At 47.6% G+C, this 11,011-nt stretch overlaps 1 protein-coding gene across 1 annotated transcript; it reads right to left on the bottom strand.

Annotated features, from left to right (window-relative positions):
* Nucleotides 1-5,534: 5,534 nt before the first annotated feature.
* LOC122168129 (myosin-1B-like) lies at nt 5,535-8,648 on the bottom strand. Its single transcript, XM_042833199.1, has 3 exons — nt 8,465-8,648; nt 8,049-8,155; nt 5,535-7,963 (listed from the first exon to the last, which is right to left on the bottom strand). Exons 1-3 carry the CDS (start codon nt 8,646-8,648, stop codon nt 7,763-7,765), a joined length of 492 nt encoding a protein of 163 aa, XP_042689133.1. The 3' UTR covers nt 5,535-7,762.
* Between the last annotated feature and the right edge of the window lie 2,363 nt (nt 8,649-11,011).

An 11,011-nucleotide genomic window follows, 5' to 3' on the forward strand; every position in this document is an offset into this window, starting at 1 on the left:
TGGCTTTGGAGCAAAGCGGTAGAACTACAGCCCCCCTCCCCTCCCCTTCCCTCCCCTGCCTCCCCATCTCCTGTCTGCTCTTCTTGGAAGAAACAGGAGAGAGGTTTTGTATGTGACATCAGTGATATTTTTACTTTGGGAAAGGCAGCAATATCACCAAGACACAGCTGCAACTGTTTCTTTGCCCTCCCTCCCTCCCTCCCACCCCCACTGAGTTCAGTAGCACATCTCTTAAGAGGCACAAAGGGCACAAATGCCAAGAAATGTGTCCTCCATTATGCCACGTGCATCTGCTGAATCCGAGACTTATTTTAGGAGGAATTAACATATATTCCTTCAGAATTTCAAGAGGAAGAACACCCTGCTTAGTCACCAACATGAAAGAAACTGCACAGCAAGCTGATTCAGAACACCAGCTTCACTTAACATTTAGCGAACATTTAGTTAACACTTTAACATTTAGGTTGTTTGACAAGACTTCCTTAGGTTCTACAGCACTGTGATGCTTCCTAATCAAAGGCAATCTGATGCTGTCTCAAGCTATCTTCTCCCTGGCATTGTTACCTGTTACTTGATTGACAGTACCTGAGTAAGTATTTTTTACCAGTTTAGATGCCAGGTGTTAATCAGCCTGCTCCTGCAGAGGAGGTCAAAGTTACTGAGCTGAAGAAGAGGAATATGGACAGACTATTGGCTTTCCAGGCTTGCAGCTGGTAGGATAGATGTGGAAAAGCTGCAACTGGTTTCAGGGAGCAGCTATTTAGCAGTGCCCACTGCTCCAGTGTGCTTTCCCATAGTAGATCACCGTAGATCACTTTGCTGTGATAATTATTTGATTATTATCCTCTGATTCAGAAAAGAGCTGAGTGTAGCAATCTTTTTCTTAAATGGTACACTTTCCTTCCTCCCTTCTCTTAGATAGTATCCCTCCTTCCTTCCTGCCGGCCTGCCTTCCTGCCTCCCTCCCTCTCTTTGTTTTCCGCAAGACTTCTGAGAATTTTATTCCCAAATAACTTGCTTTGCTGGCTAAGTTTGCTGAACTTACCCTCAGCCCACTTGAGAGGATGGGGAAAGCAGCTGTTTGCTCCTTTCCCACAGTGAGTACTACTGTAAGGGTTACTCAACTGTGGGAAAACTGGAGCACAAAGACAGCACCTGTAGAGAGAGCCTCATAAATTTGAGAACATACAGCCATCCACATCACCTTAGAACAAAGGACTGGCAAGTACTCTGTAAGGAGAGTATATAAGATGACTGGTGAAAATGCATTTTCACATTTTCCAAAGTATTTACAATTTTATGAAAGCATATAATCTTCCCACCTGATCATTCCTTTTCCAAAGTGAAGAATCATAGTCACTGTCTCTCCAATGTTCCCATCAGTGTTGACATCTTTCTACATAACCTTTCTACTTGCACAGGCCAGAGCTGTGGAGAGCACATGGTTTGTGAGCCTGGCACAATGATTTCTGTTTTGCTCTCAATTGATCCTGATCATTCCTAATGATCAGGCCTTTTGTGGCCACCATCCAGCACTGACTTGACATTTGGAGACAATTACTTGCTGTCTGGTAGCCTCTTAACCCCATTTACTTGCTGTCTGGTACCTCTTAACCCCAATTCTCCTTTCAGAGACTGGATTTCTGTAGGGTTTGGCCTATACAGCTCAGAGGCACCGAATAGGCAGAGGAGCTGACCTTTGGTTGCAGCCACACAAAGGGTTTTTTTGGCTGGTGTTGCACGGCCTGCCTTACAAGGATGATGTGGTAAGCAGCTTTCAGCAACATGACAGTGCGTGAGACTCAAGCAGCTCAAAGCAGCAAGCAGAGCTGCAGAGAGACAGGTAAAGAGGCCACCTGTTGTATAGGGATGACCAGCTGTAAGCTATCAGAGGTGCACCATTACTCAGGCTCTTCATGCAAACATCAGCAGAAGAGATCTGGGCAGCAGCCACTGCCAAGGAGGTGACATTCAGGATGCCCTTTCTGTCACCCACCAAAGCAGCTGAGGGGCTCCAGTTACAGAGCAGGGGAGTGGGGTGGGCAGGCTATGAGGCCTCCGGGAAAGACAGAGAAGAAAGAGAGCAAGTGGCAAAAGGGGGAGGGAAGGAAAATTAGGATTAGGTACATAATATTAGAACTAGCAACAACTGCATCCTAAAAAAGAGAGCAATGAAGTGATATCTTCCTTTGCTGACACTCATCTTAGACAGATGCACAAATCCCACTTCTGGGCAGGTTTCAGTGCTGTAAGTGGAAATATACTGATACTGGAATTTGTATAATCCTGTTCTCCTTAAATGTTAGACTTTTCAAGGTTAGAACACTGTAAGATCTTCTGAGTGCCATGGTCACAGCAGCGCAGTTACCTATTTAGCAGAATATTTTCTAAACTAACTTCCTATGTTGCAAAAAAGTTCCTTTTGCATCTTCAGGAAATTTGCCAACAGACTCATTTTATTAATGGTGATCAACATAAACATTTCCTTAACTGCTCTCTGTATCCACCTGACAGACAGAGGGAAGCATACAAGTTTCTGCTCCCTCTGGACTGCAAATTAGCTGCACAAAGCAGACCAGCTCCGTCAGAAGACAGTGATGGTGATGTGCCACCAGACAGCCAGCAGCCAGGGTGCCCCCATGTGAACAGCTGGTGATGAGCAGCTGGGGGGGGTCTGGCAATGCTTACATTCTCCGTTCTGTGGTAATTACCTGCTCACCTCACTTTAAGTCTTCTAAGGACAGATGTTTCTCTTTGAGTGTCTTGTCACAAAGTACTTGAGAAGGTCTGAGTTTATGCCAAAGGAGAAGCGAATACTGAGCCCAAAGGAAGAGAGAAAGTTGTTTAACATCTCAAACAGGACCATGGCCTGAGAAAATGTATCCCAAATCTGCCGCATAGAATCAGAGAACCACAGAATGGCCTGGGTTGACAAGGACCTCAAGGATCATCTAATTTCAACCCTCTTGCCATTGGCAGGGTCACCAACCAACAGACCAGGCTGCCCAGAGCATCTCAAGGTGCAGTGCCAAATTCACTCAATTACCGCTTTGTCGAACATTACAGGTGTATGTTCCCTTCCTTCCAAGTTAGTCCCTCAGATTCCTCAAAGTGCCCTGCTGCTGAAGTTGACCAATGCCTTCCCAGTTGTAGGGTCTCAAAGCAGAGCCATCCCCTGACCCTGCACTGCTCTCTGCCTCGTGTATTTGCTAAGCCTGCAGCTTGCCCCTTAATGCTTCAGTTCCAAACCCTCCATGTACACTGAACTGTATTTCTCCAAGCAGCACTGTGTGGACCTCAGGGAGCTGCTGGCATGTGGAGATGGTGGTGCCCACTCTGCTGGAGCTGTAAGAGCAGTGCTCTGAAGCCTTAACAGCAAAACTTGTGTCCTGTGTGATTTCCTTCTCTCCTGGGGCTCCTTACTGTGAACTACTGAACGTGGCTTTACTGATAGAGTGTCTGAAGGGGAATGTTTTCAATCATTTGTTCTGCTAGAACTGAACTGCTACTGTTGAGCTCAGGAGGTCTCCTGCAGTCCGCACAGTCCACACAGGACAGCAGTTCTATATAAGCCCATCAGCTGCATCTATTTTAAACTTTCTCTCAGAGGTCCTTGTTTATGGCCACTATGAACTGATGTTTTTCTCAAGACCTTTGCACAAGCCCTGGTCAGATGACAGGCATCCTGACTCCATAAATAGAGTGAGAATGCAAAATGACCCTCGTTCTCCATAAAGCAGTGAGCAATACATCTTCCATTTCCCTCACATCAGTGTCCCACTTTGGTCCTGATCATACAGCAGGCTTTATAGCAGTGTCTGTCTTTTTTTTTTTCCCAGCCTCTGCTCCTCCTGCACACATCCTCCTTGGCTCAAATCACTGATTTGGTCCTTTCCCCATTACATACCTAAACTCTCCTTCCTGGCATCCCTCAAAGCTGCTCAGCCTCTGCTCCATCCTCCTCCTCCACTGTGTTTGTTGTTTTCCTTCTTGACCTATTCTTCAACTGCCAAAAAACCCACATGCAAAGGAGGTAGCCACAAGCTGGGCTTCCTCTTCACTCCACATGGCCTAGGCAAGCCAAAAGGTCAGACACCCATGGGTTAGATGGTCATATGCAGATAATCATTTTAGTGCTTACCAATAATTTATCTTCCTGTTTCCTCTGACCATTCTTCCCTCAACCTGATGCTCACTTGTCATTTCTCCCACTCCCACATCCTCCACCATCTTCTCGCTCTGCCCTCTTCCTCCACACACTCACATTTTGCTCTCCTTGTCCTCGTCTCCTCCCTGCTCTCCCCAGCACAATTTCAAACTCCCATCAGCACTTCAGCACTGTGGTTACTCATACTTTGTCTCTCTTGTTTTCCAGTTCATTAATTTTTTCAACAAGAGCCGCATTACGGTGCATTTCGTGGCTCATATCACATGTCAAGCGCTGGGGCCCCAATTCAGTGTTGGATGTCAGCATGGCCTGCTCTTGCTCCACCCGGCTGAGAGAGGCATGGCTCTCAGCAGTGCTGCCAGCCTTGAAGAAAGCTTGGAGCAAGTGCTGCTGCCTTCCTCATGATGGGAAGGGATTCATGGATTTGGGTTCTCATTCTGAGCAGCAAGAAGTGAGCTTTCACATCCACAGACTTTGCTTCTCATTGTCGATGTCAAGAGAAGCGATGCCAACAGGCACCCCAAGCTGAACACCAACAGCAGCTGTGCAGCAGCCGTGCTCCTGGTGGCACAGCACATCCCAGCAGAGCAGGGCAAGCACCCAGGGGCTGCGTTCACACACTGCCATTTCCACTGGCTTCAGAGGGGCCCCTCCGGCCGGCTTCTGACTGTTCACATTTCAGCTGAGAAAGGAGCTGTGCCGGACGGAGCAAGACTTTCTGGGACAAGAATAGCATCTGCCATCTTAGGACACAGCACAGTTGTCCAGCTCCTGCACGGCAGCACGCCGCAGTGAGATATAGAAGGCAAGCTACCCGCTGAGGAATGTCTTCGAGTGCTATTCATGGAGGCGTATCATCTACAGCAGCAGGCCCGGCCCCACGCAGGAGCCTTGCGAGGGGGGTTATTTTGAGCTTTGGGCGCTGAGGATTGAAGGGAGACAAATGACAGTCATCCTCCTGGCACAGGCAACTGCAGAGCTCTGTGCACAAGCCCCGCAGCCTGTCAGCGCTTCTGGGGATGACGCTTGTGAAGCTGCTGGGCGATGCGGTGGGACCTGAGAGCCCAGGAGATGGGAGCCAGGAGGGAGCTGAGAATTTGCTGGGGACGCGAGGGCAGGCCTCAGGCCCGCCTGTCCCAGACTCAGGCACTCCTCTGCCAGCTTTGTTTTGACCGCATCCCTGGGAGCATCGGCAGGTAACTTTGTGCAGGTGCACACTGTGATCAGAGGAGACACAGTTAGACTGACAACTTGATAGCTGCTTCATCTTCAGAGAGTTACCTTCCCTTTCATTTTGTGCTTTTGGTGCTCTCTCTTTTTTATGTTTTAATAAAAAATACTTTAAAAAAAAGTTTTATTGCTTATATATATTAAATAAATTGCGTAAATGGTTAAAGCAAACAGATATCAGGCTCTTTTACCTTTGAGTTTAAATGACAGGAAGACTTGAGGAAGAACTGGTATGCAAAAGGAGAAGACGGCTGAGATGAACTTGCCAGAGGGATGAGAGTTCAGAATCATGTGGGAGGAGGGAAGGCAGAATGTTCTGGTTTCATCTGGGATGAAGTTAATTTTCTTCCTGGTAGCTGGTAAGGTGCTGCTTTATGGATTTAGGATGAAAATAACATTGATAACTGAAGTTTTAGTTATTGAGGAACAGGAAAGAATGGAGTAGTGTGGGACAGTGGAAGGTTTGGGACAGATATGCATGAATATCTCCAAAGGGGAGACTCCAAAACATCTCTGGGTATCTGTGCCAGTGTTCAGCCTCCCGCGCAGCACAGCAGTGCTCTCTGATGGTCAGACAGAACTGTCTGGGTTTCCGTTTATGCCCTGTGCCTCTTGTTCAGTCACTGGCACCACCGGGCTCTGTTCTTTTGCACTCTCCCCTCAAGTATTTATAGACACTGATGAAATCTCCCCAGGATAAAGGGAACAGTTAGTAACGAAACAAGAGTAATGGTGTGGTGGTGAAACTTAAACACTGGAGACAGGGAATCTTGAGGAACAGGCAGCAAGCCATGCAGTGTGAACATGAAAAGCTGTAAACACATCAGTATCTGAAAAACAACCATGCTTTTGTCAGTAGGAGCACTTCTCCCACCCACTGGCTCCCAGATGCAAGCAACAAATGGGCAAATAGGATGCAAAATGCAGGAGAGCAGAGACAAACCCTGTGGAGCACAACTACTTCTGAAGCGCGAGGAGCTGTCATTCCTCACACCTTGGTATCCCCAGCAGCGTCCAGCAGTGAGCTGACAGATTATTTGATCCTCAGGTGCACCCTGTGAGAATATTTGAGTAAGAGATTGAAACACCACAGGGCATGTGGTGGGACTGTGACGGAGTTGCAGCTCAGCAATCGTGTGCAACCGTACACTGTACAGCCTGATGCTGTGCCAGCTTCTTCATTATAGCACCAAGAATTAACACTCTGACTAAATGGTAAATAATTCCTTTTTTTATTCCTAGTTTCACTCATGCTCATTGCTCTCAGCTCATGTTGAGAAATTGGAGCGTGTGCCTCCAGCATTCTCAGACAGCATCCCCCAGATCTATCTGCATTTGAGGAGAGGCTGCTGGGCAGTGACATTGGCAGCCTCGGTGGTTTGTATTTGTTGTGTCTCTCACTGCCAATCAGCCCCTGCTCTTATTGCTTTTTGAGAGTGGCTGAAGCTAATAGAAGACACTTCATATTTTGAGGCCAATGTCTGTCACTGATACTGACCACAGTCACAAGCTGGTAAGTGTCCCTCTGCAATGCTTTTCAGCTTCGTACCTTCATCCAGGATTCCTTCTTCTTGGCCAGCTCTCCATTGAGTGCTCAGCACTGGATGACACGCTTTGTGTTCAGTCTTCCCTGCACCCAATTGTCCACTGCTGAAAGGAAGCATGGAGCAAAGCTTTATACACCTGCTTTGTTGGAGATAAAGGTCAAAGGGACAGATCTACTTATGTGATTAGGACTGACTGACTTTCACACCCTGCAAAGGGAAGAAGAACTGCTGCAGAGAAGAGGTAGGGAAGCAGCAACCCAGTGTCATAGAAGGGGAGAACCAAAAAGCTTGCGAGCAAAGCCAAAGAGATGCATGCTCTTTCCCTCCTCCTCTCTTCCACTCCTGTGCTCCACTTTTTTGTCCATTTTTCCACCCTCTGCTTCCCTCTTTATCACTCTTCACCTTATTTATTGCTGTTTAATACAGGACAGAACTTAATTCTGAAACCATGTATTTTGGGGAAAATGTTCCTTCCAGATCTGTTCTGAACAGAGTTGCCTCAAGCCACATGCTGGTCTGCAAACCAGGCAGTACGTCCTACCTAACTGCACCCACCTTTTGCCGTGGTTCCTCTTATGATGTTCAACTTCATGCTTAGACCAGAAATGCAGATATTGTGCCATACCATTATAGCACAGCAATTTAAAAATAAAAGCCAATTTCAGGAGACAGGGAAAGCAGTCAAGAGCAGATTTTGCATCACCTAGAAACAAGGTAGGCATGCCTAATTCCACAGTACAATAACTGGGAGCCTGAGTAGAAAATCTGCAAGATGACACAGAACGAGGCGCTGAGGTAGTGCACTGCAGAAGGTGGCTTAAGGCAAGTGAGCCCCTAGGAGGTAAGAGCAGCATTTGGCAGGAGTCAGCATGAACTGATAGGCGTTGTCAGAGATGGAGAAGATGTGTGGAGGGGCCTCCTGGCGCTTTTTGCCTCGGTAGGCCAACATCACCTCCGGGTTGTACACCGGCAGCCACTTGTAGGGGTTGACAGTGACACAGAAGAGGCCCGAGTAGGTCTGTAAGAAAAAAACAGAAGAGAAGTCATGGAAGCCCCTCTCCCTGGCAGCTGATTTTTCTCCCTTGCAATGAAGAGAAACATACACAGATCATCTGAGAGCAGCAGTAGCCCTCGGGGCTGTGGAGAACAGCAGATTCATGCAGGTGTGTCAGTATGGCCACATCCTCAACTCTGTCAACCAGGTGGGTTCACTGCAAATAAACCATCAGATTTGACAGCAATCAACCACAACTCAGAAGGAAAGGGTCAACTTTGATTCTGAAGTTCTCAGTGTCCATTCCATGTGCACAGATGCTGACAGGATCAGAGAACTAATAACACCTGTAATGTGTTTCAGGATTTTCTTCTTGTTTAATAAGACACAGCCATCACAGGGCAGACATTGGTGCCATCTGGTAACTCTGTAGTGCTGGCAGATAGGATGTAAGTCCTGGAATCGTTAAAGCCACATAGCCAGAATTCACGCCAGACCAGAGGACCAGACCTTTCTATGTGTTACTGCTGCTGGTGGCTGCAACGCCCACGGGCACAACTGCTGCCTGCCTGACAACACCACAGAGGTAGGACACTGACAGCACGGCTTCATCTGCAGTGAATCTTTCGCTGGCACTCATTCTGCTCCTGGTTCCTGGACACAAGACAGCTCTCTCTTGCAGCAGCTCCATCTGCCGGGCTTGTGTCATGCTGTCCCGCCTGCAGATATGCATGCAGGCAGGGCAGACGTGCAGGAAAACAGATGTGCACAGGTGGCAGCAGCCAGCTGCGCCACACGGAACCAGGGAGGAGCTTGAAAATCCTGCTGCCATTTTCCCAACCTGCTTCCCTCCTTGCTTCTATCTGCAGATGAGGTGATTGCTGCTCCCGTGGCCTGCAAGCCAACAGTCCAACCCAGGGGGAAAATAACACTGGTGCTATCTGTCTGTTTCAGAAAGTTTAGTAGCTTCCAGGTTCAGTGAAGGTCCACTGAGCAATGGACCTGTCTTGGGCTTTTTTTGAGAAGGCGAGAATAAGGAATGTCGGTTTTGAAAGCAACCCTGTGATCTGCTTCCTTACATGCTCTCCTGAAGGGTTCAAACATGCAAGAAGTTGGGATTCACAGAAGGTCTCCATATAGAACAAGAGGTTGTGCCCGAACTGCTCCTCACGGGAAGTACCTGAGAGTCATACCGAGGGCTCCAAGGTAACGTTAGGCCAGTGCTCGGAAGAGAGCATAACTGACTGTGAGAGAAAGGGAGAAAGGAAGGAAGCATCACGTAGGATGTGTCAGTTCACTCACATCTCCATCACTAATTCTGCTTCTTGGAAAGGTCTCAGTTGTATGAGAAATTATGCAAAGAAAAACAAAGATGGCAACAAGCATGAAACTGGCATGAAAAATGAATCTATGAGAGCAAAACTTGATGGGATCTGGGGGTGAAAATGAGACATTAGAAGCCTGCAAAGTCCTGAATGGCAGAGAGCCATCCCTGCAGCTGTGCTGGTGAGGAATGATTCACTATTTCTGTATGAGCAAATACAACCTGAAATTACCAGGCTGCATAAAAGACAGGCTGAAGTTACCAGACTGCAAATTGCAGTGAATAGGAGGCACTTCACACCTATTACAATTACAAATGATTGAAATCTGGGTTGTGTGAGAGGAAAAAGCTCAAATGGGTACAAAAAAAGGCAAAGCCCAGGAAAGCAACACACAGGTCCTTGCACACCATCACCTGCTGCACTCTGCTGCCACGTACCTGTGGTTGCTGCACACTGGGTATGAAACAACAGATCACAGCTTTATTCTTTATTTTCTTAAGGTCTGGTAGGGATTACTGCCAGGACATTGGGTGAGGGGCTGCAGCTACTTCTACAGAATTTACCTGGACACAAGTTGTTAACATGTTTCAAGATTAAGATTAAGGCCGTTTCTTCAAGATAAAGACGGTGGAGGCTTCTAGAGGGAACAGACATGATGCCGATACGAGTTTCACATGCAAAGTAGCTGCAAGCTCTGTCACCAGTAAAGTGAGGAACTTAACAGAGGATATAATAGTATTAGAATAAAAGAATACAAACTGCAGCTGAGGAATGCTATGACCAGCAAGGCAACAGCCCAACCTGTTACAGAGCATTTTTATCTTAAAATCCTGCTGGGAACAATTATCCCATAGATACCTTCATCTCTGCATCCGGAGCAAAGCCTTCATCTGAAGGGCAGTCAGGCTCAGGAGGAAACCTGCCCTGCCCAGTGTAAGTGCTTCTGTGCTCCTTGCCATCCCTAGCAGGTGTCCTGGCCCCCAGCAGGGAAGGAAGGAGGGCAGGGAGGAACGCACACAATCTCCCAGCAGTTTCCTTCCCATCCTGCACAGCCATGATCTTTCCTATGGTGTGCTCTGCCTGGGGTTGGCCATGAAGCAGCAGGTCCTGGTATCTTGGCCGGTTCTGTGCCCGTTCTCTCCATCTCTGACTGGCACAGGCATGGTGCGGCCCTGCTGAGATGTGCCATGATGGACTGAGGGGAACATTTCCCTTTAAATCTGGCAGTCAGCTGTGCATTCATTACAGAATTTTGCTGCACATATACGAAAAGAGAGCAGTAGCCATTTCACAATGATTTGCCACTGAACAGCAATCTTTCAGGAACAGAAATCAATTTTTCAGTGTTTCTTTACTGGCTCTGCTAACAACTGACAATCGCAGTGCCAAGCAATCCACAGCCTACTCCCATTCGTTACATTTTTTGCACAGAGGTGTCCTTTACATCAGCTTCCACTATACGCAAAGCATCACATACACTCCCTTGTGAAAAACTGACAGTGGTTAGCGATCCCACAAGGGAATTTCAGTTCAGGAGGCCACTCACAGGGACGACAGGGACAAACCTCACCTGGGACTGTCCTCAGCTTTGGCACTTCAGTGACTGCTCCTGATGCAGATCCCCCACACTGCCAGAGAGAAGGTCCCCAGGCCATGAGTGTTCCTGATGGAGGTGACTGCATACTGCAAACAACAACCATCCATTCCTGAATGATCAGTTTAAGTAAAACTGGGTTTGAAACAAACA

Source organism: Centrocercus urophasianus, unplaced genomic scaffold (genome assembly GCF_019232065.1).
Source record: "Centrocercus urophasianus isolate 14NV4802_14NV808 unplaced genomic scaffold, USGS_Curo_1.0 seq_41, whole genome shotgun sequence".
Taxonomy (NCBI): Eukaryota; Metazoa; Chordata; class Aves; order Galliformes; family Phasianidae; genus Centrocercus; species Centrocercus urophasianus.